Here is a 26,887-nt window from a genome sequence, read left to right on the forward strand (position 1 = left end):
GAATTAACAAAAGGAAAAGAGGAAATCTAAAAATGTGCTTTGATTATTTAAAAAATGAATGTTGCTTTCAGGTAGAAGAATTGTTTTCTCTTATTTCCCAAGGTATACAGAGCAGAATGAAAATGATGCATATGACTAAATTCCTTGGGTTTATTTGTTGTTAATTTAATTTAATTTTCACACTAAGTGTTAAGTATGCATGGAGGATAACCAGAATATCCCAAAACTCTATATAGCAGTGTCCTGGTAAGTTGACTTAAAAAAAAAAAAAAAATTCAGTGCACAGAAGCACCTGAGGGCCTTGACTTAGTTGAAAAGAAAAGAGGAGAAGAGAAGAGAAGAAAAAGAAAAGGGAAGGAAAGGAAAAGGAAAGGAAAGGAAAAAGAAAGGAAAGAAAAGAAAAGAGAAAAGAAAAAGGCAGTTGTAGACCAAAGCAGCCTCCCATAGTGGAACTTATGTATGTTCTAAGTGATTGCTAAAACTTCATCCTTCGTGGCTTTTATTCAGCAGCACGGAAGGCTGGGTGCAGAGAATCTTAGAATTATGTAGTTCAGTCTCTCTCTAAATTTTGTGTTTCTATCTATAGTGAAATAGTGAAAATGTAAGTCTAATTTTAAACCAGCTTGTCAAGATGAATCAATTTTGCCTATCTTGTCCAAAGGACTGGGTAAACTCATGAACTACAGATAGATGGGAAAACTTAGCTGCCTGAAATTCCCCCACCCTGTGCAGGAGGTCCAACAGGAGGAGAAGATTCCTGGACCTGAGGGGTGCTCCTTGGGGACCCAGAGAGTTTAGGTCCAGGCTTGTATCTGGAGACACATCTCTTGATTAAGAGTTCTCGGGGCGCCTGGGTGGCTCAGTGGGTTAAGCCGCTGCCTTCGGCTCAGGTCATGATCTCAGGGTCCTGGGATCGAGTCCCGCATCGGGCTCTCTGCTCAGCAGGGAGCCTGCTTCCCTCTCTCTCTCTCTCTCTGCCTGCCTCTCCATCTACTTGTGATTTCTCTCTGTCAAATAAATAAATAAAATCTTTAAAAAAAAAAAAAAAAAAAAAAAAAAGAGTTCTCGCTGGCACCTGCTGCAGCATATGCTGGGACTGTGAGGTTAGGATCACCATGTACAAACTTGCAGCTACAAGATGAAGAAGGGGTGAGGATCTGATGTAAAACACGATGATTATAGCTAATAACAGTGTGTCGTATGATTGAAATTGCTAAGAGTAAAACTTAAATGTTCTCACACACAAAAAAATAAAAATAAATATGTGAGATGATGGATATGTTAATTAACTAGATGGAAGGAATCTTTCACAGTGCACATGTATATCAAACACCTGGGTGGCTCAGTTAGTTAAGCATCTGCCTTCAACTCAGGTCATGATCTCAGGGTTCCAGGATCAAGCCCCGAGTCTCCCTGCTTCTCGAGAGCCTCCTTCTCCCTCTCCCTCTTTCGGTCTCCTTCCCTCCCCCCTACTCCTCTCCCTCTGACCTCACCTCTGCTTGTGCTCTCGCTAACTCCCCCTCTCTCTCAAATAAATAAATATAATCTTTAAAAAAAACACACACAGTGTATGCTTTAACTGTCTTACGGTTTTATGTGTCAGTTATACCTCAATAAAACTGAAATCAATTTTTCAGAAAAGACTACCTGGAACTTACTAGAGAACATTTCAAGCCAACATCTGTACTCACTCAGTTACTCATTCATTGAACTTTTATAGTTGGGGCATGCCTAGTCTTAAAAAAATCAAAATAATTGATTTTAAATTAAATAGAAACTATGAGGTGCCTGGGTGGCTCAGTCGTTAAGCGTTTGCCTTTGGCCCAGGTCATGATCTCAGGGTCCTGGGATCGAGTCCTGCGTGGGGCTCCCTGCTCAGTGGGAAGCCTGCTTCTCCCTCTCCCACTCCTCCTGCTTGTGTTCCCTCTCTCACTCTCTCTCTCTGTCAAAGAAATGAAATCTTTAAAAAAAAAAATAGAAAACTATGTGTTAATGTAAATCTAGAATAATATCCATTATAATTATTTTTTAAGAGGGAAGGGAGAAGAATTAAGATGTGAGAGGTCATAGAACATGTGACACTTCTACACTGTTTGAATAGTTTGCAATTAATATGTATTTTACTTTTTAATGAAAAAGTGAAAAATTAATTGGGCAAAATAGAAGGAAAGATGAAATGGAAATGATGGAAATCATTATCTTGAAATTAAAACGGCTTCCATTTTATTATCACTTTCAAGTTTCCAAAAGCACTGTCTTTGTTTGATGTTATACAAAATGAAATCCGTCTTTCAGTTTCTTTTTTTTTCCAGGCTTAGGATTTGATATGCCACATTATAAAGAAATGATCCATTTTTTTTCCTTAGCTTTCTCGGACTCAAAGATTTCCTGAATCTTATCAGAATGAGTTGGACAATCTTGTCATGGTCCTATGCGATCACGTGATTTGGAAATACAAGGATGCACTTGAAGAAACGAGAAGGGCAAATCATAGCGTTGCCAGATTTCTTAAGGTACAGTTCTAAACGTTTGCCATTCCGTTCAAGCCTTCATGATCTTGGATGTGAGCTACTCCAAATGTTAATCAATTCACATCTCCATTTATGATAAAAAGTCAAAACTACCACTATTAAGTGAATATTTCTACTGATGCATAATACTTTCTAATACTTTTTTTTCCAATTTGGAATCACATAGAACAAAAACCAAGTTTCAATAAAAGTAATCATTTGACTGACTATTGTCAAATCATAGTATTTCTAAACACTGATAAAGATAAAAAATGAGGTTTTTAAAGGAAAAGCTGAACTGTGGCAAATGATCTTGGGCATTTCTGCCCTTGATTGGCTATAGTTCCAATCATGATGTCAAATAGCTGCTTTGGGAACTTTCGGTAATTTGACATTTTTGTTATGCACTAATAACATTTTTTAAACAATCAAAGATTGAGAAATTACTTACTAAACACCATACACACACACATGCGCGCACACATAGTATTATAGTTATGTTTCTTCGGATTAGAAATGGAATTGAGAAAAAGAAATATGCTTAGTCAAAAAAAAAAAAAAAGCAAATGTAGAATGAGAGTATATCATTAAAGAGCTAATACATAGAACTAGAAAGTTGTGCCTGGATGGCTCAGTCTGTTAAATGTCTGCCTTCAGGTCATGATCCTGGGGTCCTGGGATCAAGCCCTGCGTCAGGAACCTGCATCTTCCTATACCTCTCTCGGTACCCCAACCCCCTTGCTCTTGCTCCCTCTCTCTCTCTCTGCTCTCTCTCTTGAATTAATAAAATCTTTAAAAATATATATATCCAATTAGAAAGATAATGTTTTTCAAATCTTTTTCTAAAAATACATCCAACTAGAAAGATAATTTTCTTCTTTTATTCCTTCTTTTGCCTAACTATTGACTATTATAAACTTGACAAAGCCACTTTTCTTGTATCTTTATGATGCCCATTGGAACATACTGGATAAGTGTAAGAATACATAAATTAATGCTAACTATATAAAGAAAGCTAAGAGGCCATGGATGTAGATATAAAATTAGTCCAAATTATCTTTGGTGAGTTTTAATCCAGTTAAATCAAATTTTAATGTATTAAACATCATTTCAAATTATACACTCTATGTGGTCTCATCTAAAATTCACTGTTTTTCTTCAAAATTTTGTCTCTTCTTTTTGCTTTTTTCCTGATTTTGAAAGAAAAAGGAATGGTCAGAATTAGTGATGAAGAGGGTAAAAAAGAAAAAAATAGTTTTCTACCACATTTTAAGACCTATGGGAATAAAGTCTGTTATTATGCCAATAGTTTATTTGAGGTGTTTGATAGAAGAAGAAATTTGAGAAAAAATGATACTTTCCAATTTGTAAGCAAATTATGTTTAAGAAACATCTGCAGTATTCTTCGCTAAATTGCAAAGAATGATGAATGAGCAAGTCTTTTAAAAAGAGAAAAGACCTTTTATCTACCCTCCTTGGTTGAAATGCTCTATACTTGGAATAAATGTGATTCCCTTAAAACACATTCATACAAAAGTTGCTTCTTGTGGTACATAAAATGACACTGTCTCACTTGGGAGCAAATAAAAAAAAAAGTCCAAGATTGAAAAGGACAAGATGGAGTAGAAAGCTAACATTGGTACCAGTCGTTTTGTGAAATTTGTGGGTAAAAAGCATGGACTGACAATAGATAAAAACAAGCATAATCTCTACACCTATAGTCTTAAAAGTCTATAAGATTATATACATTATGTTGACTGCAAATCAAAAATAAAACTGTGAAGTTTATAAGTGGAAACAGTTTAATATACTGTACATTATAAAAGTCCACTCTACAAGCATGGTTGTCTTTTTTTAATTATTTATTTAAATTCAAGTTGCCAACATATGTTCGGTCATTAGTTTCAGAGGTAGAGGTCAGTGATTCATCAGTTTCATCTAACAGCAAGTGCTCATGACCTCATGTGCCCTCCTTAATGCCTGTCACCCAGTCCCCTATCTGCCCACCTATTTCCCCTCCAACAACCCTCAGTTTCTTTGAGTTTCTCATGGTTAGTCTCCCTCTCTGATTTCTTCCCATTCTGTTTTCCCTCCCTTTCCCCTATGATCCTCTCTGCCAAGCATGGTTTTTCAAATTTTAGTTTCAATGGTATTTATTTGACACTGAAAACTTCTTTTAAAACATTTTGAAAGATTATCAGATGAATCTTTTGAACTAGGAGAGGAAAAGGGAAAAGGAAAGAGTGATTTTTTTGAAGTATAAAACTGAATGTAGTCATTTGGCACAATGCCTGTGAATTGATGAACTTTGAGCTTTCAGCTGTTCGACATTGCTCATTCCTGCTATTGGCATTATAAATATCTCATATTCCCAGAAATATGATAAGGGTTATTTGCTCATTTTGGGCTTCAAATGACTTTTGCCTCTTTTGGTTATTAAATCCTACATTAGTAATCAAATAACCATGAATGAACTGGCTTTGGAATTTCACAACTGGAATATAATTTTCACACCATAGTTGTGCCAAGATTGCTTTCCAAGAATGGAAAGAACAGTATCTCTGGTGTGGGCATATAAAAATTCCTAGGTGGGAATGTGCCTTCCTTTATATCATATTATGGGAAAGTAATATTTTTTATTAATATATAGTATGTTATTTGCTTCAGGGGAACAGGTCTGTGAATCATCAGTCTTACACAATTCCCAGCACTCACCATAGCATATACCCTCCCCAGTGTCTATAACAGCTACTTTATCCCTCCCCGCCAATGCCCCAGCAACCCTCAGTTTGTTTCCTGAGATGAAGAGTCTCTTATGGTTTTTCTCCCTCCCTGGTCCCATTAGGGCAGGGTGTCATGGGGGGCAGGGAGTGGGAAAAATGAAACAAGATGGGACAGGGGAGGAAAAGTAATATTTTTTTAACAAGTAAGCCCAAACCTTGTCCGTTTCTCTTATTGTTCTCTCCTGAAAGTAGATAGGATACAAATGGACCCGTGAATATCTACGGAGATTTTGTCATTTTTCTTTTTACTGCCAGTCTGGGTCACAACTTCAGTTACCTGAGTGAACCCATCTAGATACTCTTCTTATATAGGCATAGTACCAAGGAGATGGCAAAGGAAATTTCAGTGTGATTTCTATTTTCCTGCTCAGGCAGACATTGTCTTTTGACACATGTACCTGACTGATCACTTTCTTTCAGTTAACTTTGGACAACATTTGGAAATCATCTAATATAGGAGATAGTCTTGGTTTGTAACAAAATATGTTTAATGAACATCTGTGATATTTCTCTGTAAACATCACAAGAAGGTGAATAAGTGAGTATCTGAAAAGGAGAAGGTCACTGTATTTGTTTATTTGACTTAAAGGTTCTATGATTTTTTAATAAGTAAGTGTTTTCCACAGAGTTTATCCATGTAAAAGTTGCTGTGGGTAGTACCTAAGCTAATATCTAGCACAGGATTGAAAGCAAGTATCCAAGATGAGAAAGAAAATAGTAGGACCAGTTGTTTTGTAAAACATATAAAGAAAGGGCAAGGACTCTCATCTGGTTCATTTTACTGTTTGGGGTTTCATACCCTTCACCAAATGAATGATAGACTAAAATTATTATTGTTCTCACAATTGGTTAGATAAAAAATATTCTTTTATTACAACAATATATTTTTGCACATAATTTAGAATATTTGGCTTTTAGTTTATTAAACCAAACTGAGAATATTTTGGTAGAGTATAAGTTATCCTCCAGATCAGGAATCTGCAAACTTTTTTGGTAAAGGGCCAAATACTAAACATCTTTAGCTACACAGGATATATAGTCTTTGGCACAAATACTCAACTTAACCATTGTAGCACGATAGATCCATAAACCATTCACCATAGACAATATGTAGATGATTGAGTGTGGCTATGTTCCAATAAAACTTGATTTACAGAACAGACAGTGGGGACACCTGGATAGCTCAGTCTAAATGTCAGACTTGGGATTTTGGCTCAGGTCATGATCTCACAATGGTGAGATCAAGCCCCTTGCCTGACTCCGTGCTCAATGCGAAGTCTGCTTGAGATTCTCTACCTACCTTGGAGCCTCTCCCCCCACACTTGTACCCTCTCTCTCTCAAATAAATAAATCTTAGAAAGGAAGGAAGGAAGGAAGGAAGGACGGACGAACAAGCAATTTGGGCTGATGGGCCACAGTTTGCCAAAGCTTGCTACGAATTATTTTTTATTACTATAAACTTAATATAAATTATTTTTAAACAAAAGCAAAGAGACCCCTCTAGACTTCAGCAATAGGCTGAAGAGCTACTGCACTTGGGTCAAGCAATGAGGAGATGGACCCATGACAGGAGAGGTGCTTGATGAAGCTTGACTTGTGGGAGGGCTCTCTGCAGTCAGAAGGCTGATTCTGCTGATCTTACATCCTGGGATATATATCCTTTTTCCTCACTGCCCCTTGGAAAGAGGATGACAAACTTACATATAGGTCTTTCTTCAATCTCAAGAAACCCTAAATGGGTTTTCCGAGATTCCCAGGGCAGGGAGCCTTCTCCCCATCTTCCCTGTCACTAGGCTCGGGTTTAACCTCCTTCAAAAACTATCACATCTGCTCTGCAGAATAAGGACTGTCACCCCTGTTTGGGACAACTGCCACTACTCTGGCTCAGTGACAGAACTCACCAACCCCTTCTCCATTGAGTCAAAAGCCCTTGTGTCTTTACCATTGACTCCCCAGGGTTCTTTTTCATCTGCTTTTTTATTGAGATGTTTCTAGAGCCCACAGTTGTATTGGATGGTCCCACAGTTGTATTGGGTGGTCCTCCTCTCTCTGTAAGGTCAGACCCAAACCCCTTTCCAACAGAAAGAAGACAGCAAAGGGCGGTCTTCTCTGGAAAAACTCCACATTGGGGATATTTCGAGGTTGGGGACTAACTCCTACAGCTGGAGAACCTGCAAGTATTTGACATACCTGCTGGGACCCCATGTTGTGCAGAAACAGAAAAGCCCCTATTTTCTGCCTTGCCTATCTCTTTATATCTCTTTACATCTTCTGAGCCTGTGACTGTGACTATGCTCTGGTGTCTGCCTCTCCCCACTGCTCTACTGGCAGTTGGGAGGACACTGGATCCATTTACCTTTTAGTGAATGGAGAGTTATTGAAAGAACTTAAATTCATATTAAAAATGAAAATATAAATGGGGAAGCATACTAACATAGTAGGGAATGAGTAGGGACATAATAAGAAGAAACCAAAGGACAAGGGAAAGGAAAATAAAACAAAAATATAAATGACATCCCTAACAATTAGAAGAACATTGCTAGAGAAAATAGTTCTTTATGCACAGATGTCTTTCAACGGGAGACTTTCTACTTGGTAAATATACTATCTATGACCAATTTTACATCCTGTCCTCTCTGAGAGAAGAGATTTGTTTTTAAAATTGAGAAGAGGTCCAAAAAATGTGCAACCATTGCAATGGTACATGTCAAACTCTAGAGACAAGAAAGAAACCTTCCCTACTAAGTGGTACAGCAGCAGCAAGGTTTTCCCATGTACGTCCTCACATCCATGTGGATGATGGAATCAAACCCATGCACACAGTGATGACCTCGCCAGGGTCTGGCATCAGTACATATGGTCTGTGCCTCCTACTTCACACTTTCCCAGTACAGTCATTTGGCTAATGTTCCTCAGTTACTGCTTACATGGCCATTGGTCTTTTGGAGGGAGAGTGTTATGCCAACTTGGAATGTGTTTGCCTGTCTCCTCCCAACCTACTTGCTGTTTAAGACCCTCCTTGACAACAGAGTAAGAGATGGAAATCTCAGTGTCTCTTACCTTCATTCCACAAATTCAAGCTGCCTTGCCTGGAAAGGAAACTACTGGGTTAAAGGAAGCCGGAGATTTAAAAAGGTTTTCCTGACCCGCCTCTACGACCTCTGTTCCTACCCAGTTATTGTACAGCAAAGGATCTTCACCTGATAAACTATGTAGTCAAATTACTAAAAGAACAGTAATAAAATGTAACTAAGTGATTTAAAAAAATAGGTAAGTAAAAGCTAAAACCTGTATAGAAAGGAAAGGGCTATAATATTTCATTGCAATATTTTAAGTGGTGTTTTATAAAATTGACAAAGAGGGTTTTGTAACTTTCTGGCATGTGCACACTATCTCATATTTTAATTAGTTGCCATACGTGGATGAATGCTTAAACATATTGTAGAGTTCTTTTAAAACATTTATTACACAACACATTTAGTTAAATGTCATTTTGCTTCAATATATTTAATCACCTTTTCTAAAATCTTTAATGACCTTTAAAGCAAAAATGTCTGAATTTATGATTTTGTATTTTTTAGCGCTGTTTTACATTTATGGATCGGGGCTTTGTATTTAAGATGGTTAACAATTACGTCAGCATGTTCTCCTCTGGTGATCTCAAGGTAAGAACCAAGTGAAGGACTGATTGCTTTCTAAACCACTGCATTATAAATAAATCTACTAGTCTCTGTGTTTTCCTGCTTAAAACATTAGCCTATCCATTCTCTGCATCAACAAATAGTTTCTATCCCAATGAGAGGCAACCTTTTAAAATGGTCCATCTGTTCGTCTCCCACATCCTTTCTTAAAAGGGGACTGTGGAGTGTGGAGTCTGGAATGAACATGTAGGTTTCACTTCTATTTCCTGTGGGCTGTGAAAGGAGTGATACTTTTCAGCTGCAGTTATTGTGGTCAGGTTTGCTTGGGATTGACTTGGTTTTAGCACTGAAAGTCTCACTTTTCTGAAATCCTTCAGCCTAGGGAAAAATGGACAATTAACCCCCTTTCCCAAGTAGGGAGAATGTGTTGGGAGATAGATTGGGAACAATGCTGTCTAGAGAGCAGTGATTCTCAAAGTGTGGTTCCCAGACCAGTGATCCCAGAGCTGACTGTGGCAGATGGGACTCCAAAATCTGTATTACAATAAGACTTTCAGGTGATTCTTATATTCTTTCAACTTTGAGAACCATTGAGCTACAGTAAGACATATGCTGGAAGGAATTAAGACTGGATATGGGCCAGATCATGAAAGCTGTACCAGTTAAGTTTCTCTGGGTTGCAAGCAACAGAAAGTTATGTAAGTTTGAGCAGAGGGAAAGTATTAGAAGCATAAAGGCATCAGTGAAAGAGCTGGAGAGCTGAGCTTGAGAAGGAACAGGGGCCAGGACACAAGAATAATTGCAAAGGAAGAACCATGTGGCTAAGGCTCACTACTGCTTAAAAAATATGTTAGGACCATTTTCTTCCCCTTAACCCTCTGCTTAAAATTTACATTCCAGAGAGGAAATGTGTGACCAACCTGCTTCGGGTCACATGCCTGCCTCTTAAGGAGGGAAGACAGGTCACCAGAACTAATAGTTCCCCATTAACCTTTGCCCATTGGGAAGAAGGAAAGTCCCCAAGGGGTAATTTTCAAGGTATTGGGAAAGAATAATGAATGTAGAGAAGCCAAAAATAAATAATGATCTTCTTATATCCATTCATGCCATGCTTAGGAACCTGAACATTATCTTTAGGGCAATGGAGATTTACTTTTGACTAGGGGAGTTATATGATTATATGCCATTTGGATTTTGAGAATCCATTTCCCTCTGTATATATTTTTTGAAAGAATATTCTTTGCTAGTGCTCCAATTATGCATGAAATTTGCCAAATATCCTTTTAGATATAATTCCAGGAGGCCTAAATTATTTATTTTTTTCAGAAACCAAACAGAACATACTCAATGAAAAATAATTAACATACAATTTAATTATGCTCTTATTCACTTTGATGCACAAAGGATTAAGTCAAATACTATCCTTGTTTGAAATGAGAGTATTTTAAATTATTAACTGAAGTTGCCACAAAATATAATTCTAAAATATCCGAGCAAATGGAATATATTTTATGTTGTTGGCTGATATTAGTGACTACAATGAATACAACCTAACTGGATCCTAAAAATTGATTACTTGGTCTGCACAATGAGGAGAACAGAATATTTATGAATTGTTAATTGTTTCTTCTTATGTGATTGTTTTTAACACATGTATTAAGCTGTCTTAGACCATGTCTGAATTCCATTAATCACTGTCCTAATCAAAACATTATTGAGAAGACAGGCCTGTTTGCAAGGGCAGGAAAGAGGTGAGATTAAATAATATAGTCTGAGAACAAAAGGCCTACAGAGAGATCACGTGGGCCATTATCTTCCTTAGCACTGGATAAGAAGGGTTGATTACAGTGACCTGTTCCATGAGCTCAGTGTAGTTTTAGAGTTCTGTACCTGTGGTGAGACACAAGCTCTCTCAGAATAAACATGGGCTGATAGAAGCTTAAAGAAATAGAAAATACTACTGGGTAAGATCATATCTTCATATCTCTTAGAAGCTCAAAAACAAAAGTCCACAAAAGTAACTACATCTTTCTAGGTATAAGATTCAAAGGCAGATTTTTTATTAACCTTCTTGGTGAGTAAATAAGTCATTTAGTTTGCCTCTTTTTCAGACCTTATGCCAGTATAAATTTGATTTTCTTCAAGAAGTATGTCAGCATGAACACTTTATACCTTTGTGTCTCCCCATAAGATCAGCAAACATTCCAGGTAATGCCCAGAATTTGCACCCGTTCCTACAAAATGAACATTCAAATTTGTTTATTTGTTTTTACCTTTGTTTACGTGTTGCTTTTTTCCTACTTCCTTGGTCTTGTTTGTGCCTCAATGATTATAAATCAAAGAATTTTAACCTACAGTAATACTTTTACTATACTGTCTCCAAAAGAAAACTTTCCTTTGATTTTGAAAGGCAGAAAATTATGGGGAGGAGAAGTTACACTTTGTGAGTACAAATTCAATTAAAGGTATCAATTAAAGTGTCTAATTATTTAAAATGCAATTCCTCAAAATGAGTTTTATACAAAAACAAAACAAAAACAAAAAACTTTTGCCTTGAAAAGGAGAAAAAAAAAGGCAGGCAGGAGGGCGGCACTGTAAATACTCAGCATCTGTGGGTTAGAAAGAGCCCCTGATGTCTGTGCAGGGAAGAATGGGGCTCCTCGATTCCGTATTTGCTAAAGTATAAATGGTGTACAGAAAATGTTTTCATTTATGACTTTATTAATATATATGTTATATATACCAATATAGATAGATACCAAAATGACCATCACACATCTAGCCATCAGAAACTAATCGAACATCAAGATTAAAAGAAAACACTAAAATGATTTAAGGACTTAAAATATTCTTTTCCTATTTTGCAATACATGCAAATAGGCAATTATTGTGTTGTACACCTGAAACCAATATAGTGTTATAGTCAATCATACCTCAAGAAAAGGAGGAAGGAAGGAAGGGGAGGGTGGGGTGAAGGATGGAGGGAGGAAAAGAGAGACGGAAAAGGGAGAGAGGAAGCAAGACAAAATGCTTTGCTTCTAATGTGTGAGTAAATTATCCACAGGGCACAGTTTTGATATTCATGGAAAGCAGACACTAAGACGGTAAAGAGCCTCCTCACATGTATTGCAACTTATACTATATGTATTATACAAAGCTAGTATTTTGGAGGGAAAATAGAGTAAAGTGTGCATAATATTTTGGAGGGAAAATAGGGTAAAGTACATTATCCAGCCTATGAAAGTGTTGTCATTTTATTTTTATTTATTTTTTAGGTTTCAAATTTTTATTTAAATTCTAGTTAGTTAGCATATAGTGTAATACTGATTTCAGGAGTAGAACTTAATGATTCATCACTTACCTACAACGCCCAGTGCTTATCCCAGGTGCCCTCCTTAATTGCTGTCTCCCACTGAGCTCATCCCCGCCCACCTCCCTCCAGTCGCCCTCAGTTTGTTCTCTGTAGTTAAGAGTCTCTTATGATATGCCATACCATAAACGTTTCGCCATTTTAATCTTAAATATAAGTTACTGAATTCTATTAAGGAATTAACATAAGCTATTTAATTAGTTATTCCATTTTTTTCTTATTTACAAAGTACATTTAATCTTAATGCCTTTATAGAAAAAGAGGTAGAAATGTCACTTTCGACTTTTGTTTTGTATTCCTTTTTATTGTATAAATTAGTGTCAAGTTATTATTGGGTGAGATGTGCTGGTTAAGATATTCAAGAGGAGCAAACCTGTTATATATTTTAATTCTAATTGTTTACTATTTGTCAGTAGCTCAGGAAAAGCCCTAATAGTCTCTTTATAGATCTAATATTATCAACAATGAACATAAAAATATATGTTTTGTGGCGTGCAGATTTCTGATAGAAAATAACAGGTGCTCAAGTACAAGGCCAAGAATTAAAATAATTCTCTTCATGAAACAACCTATGGTATTCGTTTCCAAGAAACAAAACTTTATTGAAGAGTCCTACTTATAGTTTAGGAAAATATATTTTAATTTTTCAGTATAAATTACCAATTGTTAATGATTATGGTGTATACCTGAGTATGTGTACATCTAAACTTTTTATTTATTCCCATTAAATTCAGATCCTTTGACACCTTCAGAATCAACTCAAGAGTTACATGCATCAGGTAAATAATTACATTTTATATTACATTATCTAAGCATCAGTAGCCATACCATAATCTTATAATATTGATAGATGCACATACTACATATAATATTGATAGATAATATTGATAGATATACATACTACAAGTTTCCAATCTCCAGATGCCAAAAAATAGCCATATGTTTATCATAAAATCAAAACAGTCAATAAGCTGACTGAACATTGGTTACAGATAATTAAATGCTTTACCCACCTCAATTCTTTCTTATTTTTTTCTCCAGAGTTTTACTTCTTTTTTTAAATTTCCCAAACCATCTAAAATTTTCTTAGGGTGTATCATAAATAAAATTTCCAGCTATATGCAATAACATGATTGTTCAGTGTAACTAGCTTCATGTGATATATTTCTGTCAGTAAACCATGGTCTGGTTTTTGAGCTCATTTCTCAAGATTGAATTTATCATTTTTACTTGAAATAGATTCATAACTTAGAACAGTCTGGGCAGAACTTTTCTCTAGCCCTAGGCTGGGAATTACAAAGTTGTGTTCTACTTTTGGCCCCTCATGAATACTCACTGTTACACAGAGAAATGTTTTTAACCTAACTATGCCCTTGGACCACAATTTCTAGAACTTTCACATTCCCTTTTCTTCCACCTCCAGTGGCATCGTCCTAAACTACAAATCTCCACATTCTTCATTTGCCCCTAGTCAGTGATGAACTGTAATATTTCAGCAGTTCATTACATCTAACATGTAACCCCACAGATTCACTGAGATAACCCCTATAAAGGGTGTGGCCTCATGTTGGCACTCAATACGTGTTCTAGAAGTGGGCGCTAGTCCTGTTATTAATCGTTACATTTAGGAAGCACATTGGGCAATTCCGAATAAATCCATATTTAGTGGAAATTTTAAGATTCCAATTTCTCCATAATTCAGGCTCCAGATTTTGCAGACCCTTTGATGTTCCTCTTCTTGCTCTTTCACATTCTTCAGCCAACTTGCCCTGGTCATTTTTTTTCTACTACGGGGGTCCTCCTACCCCAGGCCACATGCATCTCACTTCCCCCCTCCCTTCCCTGGGGTCAAACTTCTTTTATTATAGCCCTTATTCCACATTTCCCCCAAGGAATAACTCATTTACATCCTGTTGCCATGTGAGCAAATAAATAGGCACGGGTCTGATCTCAAAGCCTTTGGTGACATAATCCTTTCTATACAGAATTCAGTGCCAAATAGTGGAGGGTCCTAGGCACTAGCTAAAGAATTTGTGTTTAGGTCTGTCCATCATCTGGCCCCAAGTGCCCCTCAAGTCTCAATTCCCACCACCCCATCTTGGCTGCTGTGCTGACTTGTACACCCCCAAACTATAATCCCCATACACTGTGCTTTCAGAAATCTGTGCCATACGAAACTCTGTCCCCTGGTCCTCCCAACCTCTTCTCTTTCACACCCTACCCCCCCACCACCACTGGCTCCTGACCCTCTGCCTCTCCATACCTTCAACAGCCTCAAAGGCCCATCTCAACATATTCCTTCCAGTCACACTTCCTGATTCTTCCAGACAAAAATTCAATCTTCTCTTTTCAACTCCTGTAACATTGTGGATATACCACTTTTATAGAATTTGACCATGGTCAGTGATTATTATTGGTAGTAGTGTACACACAATACTTCTGGGATGTTCCTCTCTCTCATTTCTCATCTCTGTAGTAAGACTGCATTACTGAATCCTTCCCTGGTGGTGAGAGGGTTGGTAGCTGTTGGATAAATCTTTCTGAATTATAAAGTGATCATTTGATTTTCAATAACATGATCTCTTTGCTTTCCTCACGAAGATATGCCTGAATATTCAGTCACGAATGAATTTTGCCGCAAACACTTCTTAATTGGAATTCTACTCCGAGAAGTTGGCTTTGCCCTGCAAGAAGACCAAGACATCAGGCACTTAGCTTTAGCTGTCCTAAAAAATTTAATGGCTAAGCATTCATTCGATGATCGATACAGACAACCAGTGAGTGATTTTCTTTTCTCCCTTCCCTAAACACCATTTAATGGCTCACTGCATTAAATGCATAGCAAACCTACAAGTCTATTGATTTTTATGTGAATAATTTCTTTTGACTACCTTTCCCCCTAGGAGAAGCAGGCCCAGATAGCAAGTTTATATATGCCCCTCTATGGCATGCTTCTGGACAACATGCCAAGGATTTACCTTAAGGACCTGTATCCTTTTACTGTCAACACATCTAATCAGGTGAGTTTACAAAATGGTTCAAATGTTGATTTTAATTTGATTTTGTTTTGTATTTTTGCCCTGGAGAGCCATTTTCCCTCAACTGTGAGCAAACTAAGCATTTCGTGCTAGCCATTTTGAGATGTTGGCATCAATGTCATTTGGTCCACATCGGTCCCTGAAGCCTTCCACCTCATCCATCATTTTCCTCTCTTCTCTGTATCACCTTCCAGTTCTGTCCAGTTTTTACCAGGCTCCTCTGTTACATGCATGGCTCCTTCCTCAGTGTGCCCCTCCTCCCTCCCCTGACCATTCCCCTACATGAGCTTCATGACCACCTGGTGTTCGTGTAGCCAAGTGCTTCAGTCACACCCAGGAGTGGCCTGTTTGCCATGCCTCCTCCACTGAGCCACCATAGTGGCTGCACAGCAAGCCACCTGAGATCGGATTCCTCTGTTCACATCGCAGATGAATTAACACACTACGGAAAGCAAGATATTACCACCTCGAAGTTAGGAGCTATGCCTTTGGGAAGCTGTTTAGAGGAAGACCTTATTCAAATCCCAGTGATACCAGTTTCTAGCAATGTAACCTTAGATAAGTAATTCAGGCTCTTTCAACCTCTACCATCTTCTTTATAGAATGGAATAGAATTACTCCATCACAGGATACTTATAAGGATTAAATGGTCTAGTAGAAAACACTTATAGAGACTGGCACGTAGTATTTGGAATTAGTTTTTAGTATTAGTAATATACCGAAGATAACCCATGATTATAATGATATGTAATCTATAGCATAATCCATAAAAAAACAGTAGCCATTCCAACCATTTAGTTTATATCTAGAAGGTAGTTTCCACTACATTTTAAAAAAAGAAAAAATCACATAAGAAATCAAGTGGTTACTAGGGGTATGGATTTGTCGAAGAGTATGGTTGTGACTATCCATTTCTACTACCTGCTTTTGCAGAAGACCTTTGCTGGAATATAAAAAAGGGCAAGTCAAATAGCATCAAATCAAAAGTGTAACAAAGAAAGCATGTGTGGGTTTCCAATGTTGAAATATGGCAATTCCCATTAATCTCTTCTGTGCTTGAAATGCAGGGGTCTAGAGACGACCTCAGCACCAATGGAGGATTTCACACCCAGTCAGCTATGAAACACGCAAACTCTGTGGACACATCATTTTCTAAAGATGTTTTAAACTCCATAGCAGGTACTTAAGACCTTTGGGGAACACTTGTGTTTCACTCTCATCCATGTTTACATCACATATCATCATGTTTTTTTACCCACTCCATAATTCAATGTGCATAATTTCTGTATGTCAAAGTACACTATAGTTATATAGCTAAAGAGTTTCTTTTCCCATTTATTTAAAAACCATCCAGGGCCTTCCTCTTCTACTTAGCATTCAGTTTTTCTTGGCTCAAAGAGCAATCTGCTCAGATGTTGGCAAATTGCTTCATTCTGGAAACAATCTTTAAGTGTTCATTGCGTACAACCTGTAAAATATAATAGCCCATCAACTTCAAAATTTACTTCTAAGAACTATTTTGGAAATGTCATCTTCAATTCTTATAAACTGTCAAAACTTGAAAGCTTCTTCCCCAAAAGCCACCTTATGCACATTTTTTAAAGCATTTTTATAAGAGAAACTTTCTTTTAAAAGTCTTTTAAGAAATCAAAGGAACAAGCAGTACTTTATTTCCATTTATAATGGCCTAAATTTTCCTAAATCCTTAAATGCCAGTGTGGTCTTCATGACCATTCTTACAATGTGGCATGTCTTTAATGGCAATTCCAGACTCCGTTATGTCAGCCTTGCCCAACACTGCCACCACCTCCATGCTCCATATCTTTTTGGGTCATCATGTGTGTGCCCATTGCATCTCATTATCATCTGTGTGCTGTGGCTTGTGTTTGCAGCATTTTCATCAATAGCTATTTCTACAGTAAACCATGCTGACTCCAGAGCCTCCTTAGCAAGTCTTGACTCCAACCCAAGCACCAATGAGAAGAGCAGTGAGAAGACTGACAACTGTGAAAAGGTGGGGCTTCTTTCCCAACTACGCAGCACCTTGCGAGTCAGCAGTCTCTCACTCTACCTCAACCCTTCTTGGTTCTTCCACTTCTAGGTCCCTAGACCCTTGTCTTTGATAGGATCAACCCTTCGATTTGACAAGTTAGATCAAGCAGAAACTAGGAGTCTTCTCATGTGCTTTCTTCACATTATGAAGACCATTTCGGAAGGTAAGGAGAGCTCTTGAAAATTACAATTTTTTAAAAAGGAAGAAACTTTGAGTTTCCAAGAGTCTCATGCTCCATGGTGTTTCCTTTCAGAGACACTGATTGCCTACTGGCAAAGAGCACCCAGCCCAGAGGTATCCGACTTCTTCAGTATCTTGGAGTAAGTTATAGAGTTGATTTGTTAACATTTTTTTTTGAAGCTTCAAAATAGTCTAGTATGCCATCCTTCATTCTAAGGACCCATTTGCTAAACTATCTATCACTAGTAATGGATGAAATATTTAAAGAAAATGTAATATTTTTCTTCTAATGTACTTAAATTAATGGCTTGTATAAATAAAAGGGCATGAATAATTAGAATGTGACTTTTTTTTTTGCCTTTCCAGTGTTTGTCTTCAAAATTTCAGATACCTAGGGAAACGCAATATAATAAGGTAATAATTTTAAAATTTCAATCGGTTAATCTGGCCTTTTAAAAAATTATGCCAAGTAGTAATTTATCCAGTTAGACTTATAGATATATGTTAGAAATCTTAAAATGCACATAAGGATTGTAAGGTTGGCCTCACAGTAGACATAGGAGTTTGATGATTACTCTGTACCCATAGTAGGTCTAGGACTAGTTAAAGCTGTTAAGAGAATACAACACAAAACATACCTTTCTGAAAGGAAACCATATTTCCTACATAGTCTGAACTAACTTACCTATCATTTGTATAGATGTAATGTAGAAGATTCCTATTTAAGAAAATACATCCAATGTGAATAAGTCACAGGAATAAAAGGTACAACATAAGGAATATAGATGAGGTACACTTTTGGTGACTGCCACAAACATACAGACTTCAAATTAGTATGCTGTACACCTGAAACTAATATAACATTGTGTGTCAACTATTCTTCAATCAGAAGGAAAAAAAGAAAAAATATAACTCCCAGTAAGCTAAAGAGAAAAATGAATCTGGAATAACTATTGTGTTAGCATCCTTTTCTCGTGAGAGACCATGAAGCCCCCAGTACCTTCACTAAACCCCCATCTCCCATTGCTGGAAGAAAATATGATTCTGTTTTTCATAACATGTGAACTTATTTCCTTGTTCAATAATCAACCTGCCAGTTGCCATTCTGTATTAATAAATAAATTACTAATACTGAGCTATGATTAAAACATGTTTTCCTTGCAGAAAAATTGCTGCTGCATTTAAATTTGTGCAGTCTACCCAGAACAATGGAACTCTCAAGGGATCTAATCCTTCCTGTCAAGCATCAGGTCCCTTGTCACAATGGTAACATCACATTTGCTTGATATTTGTAATCATATTGTGTGTATAAATGTGTGTATATGTATGTATACATGTGTGTATATACATGTGTATGTATGTATATGTGTACATATATATATATGTATCAATGTATTGTATATATGTATTTGTGTGTATATATATATATGCACAGATACATGGATATGGATGTGTATATGTGTATGGGGGTATGGATGTACACACATGAGCATGCGTGGATGCACACACATGTGTGTATATATGCATATACTTCAAACCCAATGCAGATTTCAAGTAACTCTGTGTTTTTCTGAAAAAACTTCTCAGGTACTGCCTGATCTGCCCCGCTAGCTTGTGAAGACCTAAGAGGCAAGGATTATGCTTTATTTATGTGCACTCAGGGCACAATGCCATGCATAGGATGAGGGTTAATAGGTACCTTAATTTAATTGAACTCAAAAAGACGTAATTCCAATATATGACTCGTTTAATGTTTCTTAACCTCCTAGTGACAAAGTAAAATGAGAGGTTGTATCCCCATTCCTCTCAATAATTGTAATATGTCAGCAGCATCTTTAGAGCTCAAATTGTTTTCTAAAGGGTCAAAGGCAGGGAGGATTTAGTTGGATCCATAAGCTTATGGTAGGTTTCCTAGTCATTACACTGATTTGACTAGCATATAGGACCTGGAGTCATCCTTTATTAACCTACCCTGTGGGGGAATTTTGCCCTGAAATCCTACTTTAATTCTCCCCTGGGTCTAGTAAGTAAGAATTCTATGCTAAAATTTTCTCCAGTTTGATTTATTCTTCCCAGAGTTACCATAATAATATATAATAGGAAAATGGCTGTATTTTAGAAAGAATTTTAGAAATAAGAAAGTGGTAAATAACCAATAAATCATGGAGTAAATTTTGCCTCTTCATCCATAAGATTCCTTAAAGTGGTCCCTTGTGTGAAAGTAAATGAGAAAATGTAATAGGTGTGTTTCGCAAATGGTAATAGAATAGAGAACTATAAACAACGACTTTTTATGTTTAAAGACTATAGTCATGTACCTGAGGTCACTGTCGTTTTGTTGATGTTTGGTCAGTTAGATTTCAGGCTTCTTCCTGAATGATCTAGACAGGTCCTGGCCATTCCCACCTCTCTCTTTCCAGAAACCAGGATTTTTCCTCCAGAATTTCCAGACTAAAATACACTCAAAACCTAGAAATAAACCAGTCCCAAAGGTCCAAGCCATACAGCCCAGGACCCATTATTTCTTGTAGCTAAGACTCCTCTGGCTCTTGAAAACCAAAGTTAGATCTTCTGGGCCTCAGTCCATCTGGAGCGTTTGATTTGGTCAGAACCAAATGAGCCTTGAAAAGTGTCACCAAGAGAAAACCATTGCCATATCTATAGGCTTGACTCTTCAGGGTTTTTCCTATTGCCAGCTTTCCTCAAAAAAAATGTTCTTATTATCTTGGCCAAAATATAGCTTAAATGAAAGTTGAGAATGGGAAGTGTTCCTACTTCCGCATAACACTGGCTCATTCCCCAGGTGGAAGTGCCAAGGAGACATCAAATGAGAGCCACTGCTGGCCATTGTCTTCGGCCTGGAAAGTACCTGCACTCAGGGACCCCCTAGTTCTCTCCCTTACCAGGACAGAATCCCATGAACTTCCCATGGAATCCCATGATTTCATTAAACAGTAATGAATATGCTTGTTCAGATTAAATTCAGTATCTATTATTCTTCTATCATACTTTGGTATTAATTATCCTTCTGAACCTTTTTTTCATTTAAAAAAAAACTTCTCCTAAAGTATTCTTAAAACCCCTTTTTATCATGTTATCTATAATCAATATTTTTATGCAACATCTCTATTTAAAAATTGTTTATGTTTTACTCAATCTAGAATACTTGGTTGAACACCTATATGTCATATCTCTCATACATTAACCATTTTTTCCTATTAATTTTCAGGATGCATACCACGTCCAGTCATGAAGGGCATAAGCAGCACAGATCACAAACCTTACCTATAATTCGAGGCAAAAATGCACTTTCAAACCCCAAACTCTTACAGATGTTAGACAACACCATATCCAGTAAGTAAACAAGAAATAATAGGAACATGATGGTGATCAGTGTTTCTATAGATGTGTGGAAAACATGAAATGCATTATAATGTTTCAGAAATGTAGGAAATGTTTGGTGTACCACCAAGATTACTGCTTTTCAGGCTTGCTGTAGCCCAGAGAATTTTTTTTAGAGAAAAAAAAAAAATCACCAGAGAAGGAGATTTAAAAAAATGTTGTGTCCTTATAAAGAAGAAAGGAAAAAGGCGAATCACTAGGTATAATCTGCTGGGTGTAGCTCTTCTGGTATCAAGTGACTTTGCTATTGTCAGGCTTATGGGGCCTCTGGCAACCAGATTATTGTCTGCTCTTCAAGAAGAGCAGAAAGTTGCCCATGTACTAGAAACAACGTATGTGACATCTTGAACACAATAATGCACACACTCCAGCTTGTGAATGAGGAAAAATGGACCCAGTGTTTTTTGTACCGTGTACATGCTAGTGATTCTGGGCATATGACCAGAGTTACCTGTTTGAAGACATGTGCCTTCACCTATAAATACCTTTAGTGCCTTTAATGGCCATTAATGCACACTGTCCACAGAGACTGTATGTTTAGTCTATTAGCCTTGGAGCATAAAACTTGACCCAGACTGAGAATGAGAGATATGTGACTCTGTCAGTGCCTGTGTCAATGGAAAAGAATTAAGAACAAATGGTAAATGGATCACTCTCATCTACAGCTGACATATGAAAAGGGCAAAACACACTGTTTTAGTCAGTTTGAGTTGTTACACATTAATAGTCTGCGTGGCTTAAACGACAAAAATTTATTTCCCATAGTTCTGGAAAGGTGGGAGGCCCAAGGTCAAGGTGCCAACAGATTTGATGTCTGGTGGGGGCCTTATTCCTGGTTTGCAGACAGCTACCTTCTTGTTGGGTCCTCACATGACAGAGAGATAGGTGGGCTTTCTGGTGTCCCTTTTTATAAGGGCACTAACCCATTCAGGAGGGTTCCACCCTCAAGAGCTAATTACCTCCAAAGATCCCCCTCCAAATAACATCATATTGGGTTTGGGGCTTCAACATATGAATCTGCGGGGGTGACACCAACTGTCTATAGCATCCACTAAAGACTCTATCTAGAGTTTTTGATTCAGCCAATAAGGTAATTGAACAAACAAAAACACTTGATTTAATAAATTACTTAACAAAATACCAGTAAACATTGAATATGTTATAATAGAAAAAAGTCCTTTATGGGATACAAAGAATTTTCTTAGACATTTATGCATGTTCTACCTTATATTTTGTAGGCAACTCCAATGAAATAGACATTGTGCACCATGTGGACACAGAGGCCAATATAGCTACAGAAGTTTGCCTGACTATTCTGGACCTGCTATCCCTCTTCACCCAGATTCACCAGGTAAGTTGATTCTAACATCTTCACAACATAAAATGGGAGATAGAAAAGTCGTAGGAAGTCAAGAGCCTATTTTTTTTTTTAAGATTTTATTTATTTATTTGACAGAGAGAGAGATCACAAGTAGGCAGAGAGGCAGGCAGAGAGAGAGAGAGAGGAGGAAGCAGGCCCCCCGCCAAGCAGAGAGCCCGATGCGGGACTCGATCCCAGGACCCTGCTGAGATCATGACCCGAGCCGAAGGAAGTGGCCCAACCCACTGAGCCACCCAGGCGCCGTCAAGAACCTATTTTTAAAGTATTTTATGAAATCAACTAACCTTACATAAATCAACAAAAGCGTGAGTGTAAAAAAAATTTGAAAGATGAGACTCAGAATTTAACAGAAGTTGACTACTGTTCAAATGATATACGTACGTACATACGTCACTATTGTCAAATAATAAACATTTTTCCTTGTTCCTCCTGCTTCACTCTCAGGCAAGCCCAGCTAAGGGAAGTGTAATTCTACTTTTTCAGTCTTGAGGGGAGAGACAAATGACAGCTAGACCCAACATCTTTCCGTGTGTTTATTTGTCATTTATGTAGCTTGGGTGAAATAATACCACCACATACTATTAGAATCACTAGAGTTAAAAAGACTGGCCATACCAATTTCTGGAAAGTGTATAGAAAAACTGGAAGTCTCTTCCACTGATGATGGGAATGCAGACACTCTAGAAAACAGTATAGCAGTCTAAAACGTTAAAACTGTGTCTGTCGTGTGATCGGCCATTCCAACACTGAGAATTTATCCAGGAGAAATAAAAGCACTTGGTCACACAAAACTGTGTACACAAATATTCATAGAAGCCTTATTTTTAATAAATGCTGAAAACAACCCAAATATACATCAACAGGTGAATGGATTTTACTAATGGTCATATATCCATATACTACAATACTGCTCACTCATGTTCAGCGAAAGAAGCCAAACAAAAAGTTAGTATTGATGTCTCCATTTACATAAAATTTTAGAAAGATGAACTATAGAAATTACATGTCAGCTATACCTCAATAAAGATATTTAAACTATTAGCTCAGTCTAATGAGCTTATAGATGTTCAGGGTTGAACTCAGAAGAGTTGGATCCACTGAATAAAGTCTGCACCAAACAGAATGATTATGCCAAGAAAGCTCTGCTTTCAGGTGAAATGTCATCATGGGTCATAGGAAAAGCAAACACCATATTTTAATTATTTATTACTCAGTGACAATGTCAATCAAATCTCAGACATCACCAAGGCCCTATCAAAACCGACGAGGACCAGCCTCTCTGAGACCTCATCTGTGACCTCATCTTCTACACTTCTCCTCATTGCACCCCATGCCCCACGCTCAGGCTGCTCGGCTCTTTTTTTTTCTTTTCAACCTTGAACTCATAAGCTTCTTCCCAACTCATGTCCCTGGTACTATCTGTTTCTCTCTCCCTAAACAGTCCCTTCAGATCTTCCCATAACCAATTCCTTTAGTTCATATATCAGTTCATTCATTAAAGAGGTCTTGACGAAGTATCCTGTCTAGAGTAGCCCTATCCCCAAATTACTTTTTATTATATTTTATCATTCTGCTCTATTTTCTTATTTCATAATTTTTTTCAATCACTGCTGTATAAGTTTCAGTGGGAACATAGGTCTTATCACCTTATTCACTACAATTTCCAGCACTTAGAATTGTGCCTACCACATAGTAGGTTCACAATAAATATCTTTCAAAAGAAAACAGTTGTCCTTTCACTCATCCTAAATAACTTCTTTGTTAAATTTCCAGAGGCAGCTCCAACAATCTGAATGTCAAAATTCAATGATGAAGAGGGTCTTTGACACCTACATGCTCTTTTTCCAAGTCAACCAGTCAGCCACAGCACTGAAGCATGTGTTTGCCTCCTTGAGATTGTTTGTATGCAAGGTAAGCGTTCTCCTGGTTCCAGTGAAAGCTCAGGGAAGGATGATGATAAATGCATATTAATCCTGACATCTCTCAGTATGGAGGAAAGGATCCCTGTGTTTCAACAATGTTGGGTGAATAGAAAGCATTTCAAAGCTCTTAATCTCTAGTTCTGGGTTGTCACTGGTTATTGATGCATGGGAGACTTACAATGTAGAAAATGATTATTTCTAGGGAAAAAAATATTAATATAGACTTAAATAAATACAATTCTATCCCTTCCACTTGCAGATGGAAGAAAAAGACAATGTTTAAAAAAAAGGTGGATTTTGTTCTAAGGAATTCTAAAATTGAGCATAAACAGAGCGACATGAAAGCATGGTCCACCCTTAACCAGTCCTTCTATTTCCATAGTTTCCTTCAGCATTCTTTCAGGGGCCAGCTGACCTGTGTGGATCATTCTGCTATGAAGTTCTGAAATGCTGTAACCACAGGTCACGGTCAACACAGACTGAAGCATCAGCACTTCTGTACTTTTTCATGAGGAAGAATTTTGAATTTAACAAGCAGAAGTCAATTGTCCGGTCTCACTTACAAGTAAGTGCTGTCAAGTTTCATTAATGCTGTTGTGAAAACCACTCATCTGTTCCAGCACTGATAAAAGCCTCCTGGCTGCAAGGCAAAAGCTACCAACTCCTCTACCAGACCCCTCCTTGAAGACCCTTGGCACAGTCAGCTCTCACTCAGAAGAAGAGGGCAGAATCAACAAAGTCCATAACTCCACTTGGACTTTTGCTTTCTTCTGCCAGGGAACAGAATCAAATACAATACACAACTCGGGAGACCAAGGCTATCTCTAGAATGCCAAACCCCACCAGATTCTCCTCGCAGAAATGTCTTTCTTTAAGGCATCCCAAGATTCCTGCAACCTTCTTATATAAATATTTAAAATTACAGGAAACGCCCTAGACGACATGACCTTCTAAAAATTTAATGCATGAAGATGCTATTCTTGGGACCCACAGGGAGAAATCAAAGATGTATTCATCCAGTCCAATGGATTTCTTTAAAATTGCTATTTCTCAGTTACCACTTTTGAAGTTCCATTGTTCTTTTCTCTTCTAGCTCATCAAGGCCGTAAGCCAGTTAATAGCTGATGCTGGGATTGGAGGCTCTCGGTTTCAACATTCCCTTGCAATTACCAATAATTTTGCCAATGGAGACAAGCAGATGAAAGTAAGAAATGCTTTGTGGGCATTTTCAAAGACTTAGGAATAAAATTAAACCGAATTCTTTTGTGAAATATCAAAATCATTTAAAAATATAAGTTCTGTATTTTGTTTATTGAGACTTGAGCTGAGTGCTAATGTTGAGTTTGCTTGTTTGAATTAATAATCAGTTCTAACACTGTCAGTCTGTCATCTGTTAAGTGGAATTTGCAAGATGTGTGATTGAATGGGATATAGCAAAAAAACTAACCACAAACATCCAGAAATACTGTCATTTTCTTATAATCTTACTCTTGGCCAAATTTATTGAATTGTTCTTTTAGAAATTTCGGAAGACTTCTTTAGTCATAGTACTAAAAAGTCCAGGGATAGAGTCCAGGGCATGACTGAGCCCAGGGATTAAAACAATGTTTCAACATTAATTTGAAAGGATAGCTGTACCCCCATGTTCATAGCAGCATTACTTACACTAGCCCAGGATCCATCAGTGAATGAATGAATGCAGTCATGGTGTATATATTCAATGGAATAGCATTAGGCCATAAAAACTGAAGAAATCTTACCATTTATGACAACATGGATAGACATTATGTTAAATGAAATAAGTCAGACAAAAAAGACAAATACTGTATGATCTCACTTATGTGTATCTTAACACTTATGTGTAATCTTAACAACAACAACAACAACAAAAAAAAAAACCTGAAAATCATGGAAAAAGAAATCAGACCTGTGGTTATTAGAGGCAGGTGGTAGGGAGTGGGGAAATTGGGGGAGGGTGGTCAACCGATACAAACCTCTCATTGTAGGAGAGATAAGAACTAGGGATGTCAGGTACAACATGATGACCGTAGCTAACACTGGTCTATGCTATACAGCAAAGTTAGCTTAGAGAGAAAATCCTGAGTTGTCATCATAAGGGGATTTTCTTTTCCTTTTTTCCTTTTTTTCCTTCTTCCTCGGTATTTCATCTACATGAGAAGATGGTTGTGAGCTGAACTTATTGTGGTACTCATTTCCTGAGATATATAGATAGATAGATAGATAGATATCAGATCACCACGCTGTATGCCTTAAACTCACCCAGTGATGTATGTCAGATACTTCTGAGAAAAAATTTAATAAAATAAGTTTTTTTAATTAAAAAATCATTATGTTAAAAAAAAATGATCATGTTTTCAGGTCCCCTTTCCATATTGCCTGGATGTTTGCCTCTCTTTGCTTACTTCATTTACAAGTGAATGTAAATGCTCTCCCCACGAGCTTACTCTTTCAGAAATCCTGAGGACATTGGAATATTCCATAAGTGGAAAAAGTGCCTCAGATCACCTGGGTGGCACAGTTGACTTAGTGTCTGTCTTCAGCTCAGGTCATGGTCCTGGTGTCCTGGGATTGAGCCCTGTGTGGGAC

At 37.4% G+C, this 26,887-nt stretch overlaps 1 protein-coding gene across 11 annotated transcripts in view; it reads left to right on the forward strand.

Moving 5' to 3' along the window:
• DOCK10 (dedicator of cytokinesis 10) overlaps positions 1-26,887 on the forward strand; it is a 263,031-nt gene that overhangs the window by 210,087 nt on the left and 26,057 nt on the right. For 9 of the 11 annotated variants that reach the window (XM_059167885.1, XM_059167886.1, XM_059167888.1 and 6 more), the window contains exons 28-44: positions 2,367-2,513; positions 8,875-8,958; positions 11,046-11,142; positions 13,039-13,083; positions 14,906-15,081; positions 15,208-15,324; positions 16,410-16,521; positions 17,235-17,356; positions 17,444-17,558; positions 17,649-17,715; positions 17,942-17,989; positions 18,740-18,841; positions 20,805-20,929; positions 22,216-22,328; positions 24,132-24,269; positions 24,663-24,845; positions 25,374-25,484. In XM_059167885.1, the coding sequence (XP_059023868.1) occupies positions 2,367-2,513; positions 8,875-8,958; positions 11,046-11,142; positions 13,039-13,083; positions 14,906-15,081; positions 15,208-15,324; positions 16,410-16,521; positions 17,235-17,356; positions 17,444-17,558; positions 17,649-17,715; positions 17,942-17,989; positions 18,740-18,841; positions 20,805-20,929; positions 22,216-22,328; positions 24,132-24,269; positions 24,663-24,845; positions 25,374-25,484 (1,902 nt within the window). The remainder of the gene's footprint in view (positions 1-2,366; positions 2,514-8,874; positions 8,959-11,045; positions 11,143-13,038; positions 13,084-14,905; positions 15,082-15,207; positions 15,325-16,409; positions 16,522-17,234; positions 17,357-17,443; positions 17,559-17,648; positions 17,716-17,941; positions 17,990-18,739; positions 18,842-20,804; positions 20,930-22,215; positions 22,329-24,131; positions 24,270-24,662; positions 24,846-25,373; positions 25,485-26,887) is intronic. The other 2 variants (XM_059167892.1, XM_059167884.1) reach the window with 1 other exon arrangement.

The sequence above is a fragment of the Mustela lutreola genome, chromosome 3 (assembly GCF_030435805.1).
Source record: "Mustela lutreola isolate mMusLut2 chromosome 3, mMusLut2.pri, whole genome shotgun sequence".
Classification (NCBI taxonomy): domain Eukaryota; kingdom Metazoa; phylum Chordata; class Mammalia; order Carnivora; family Mustelidae; genus Mustela; species Mustela lutreola.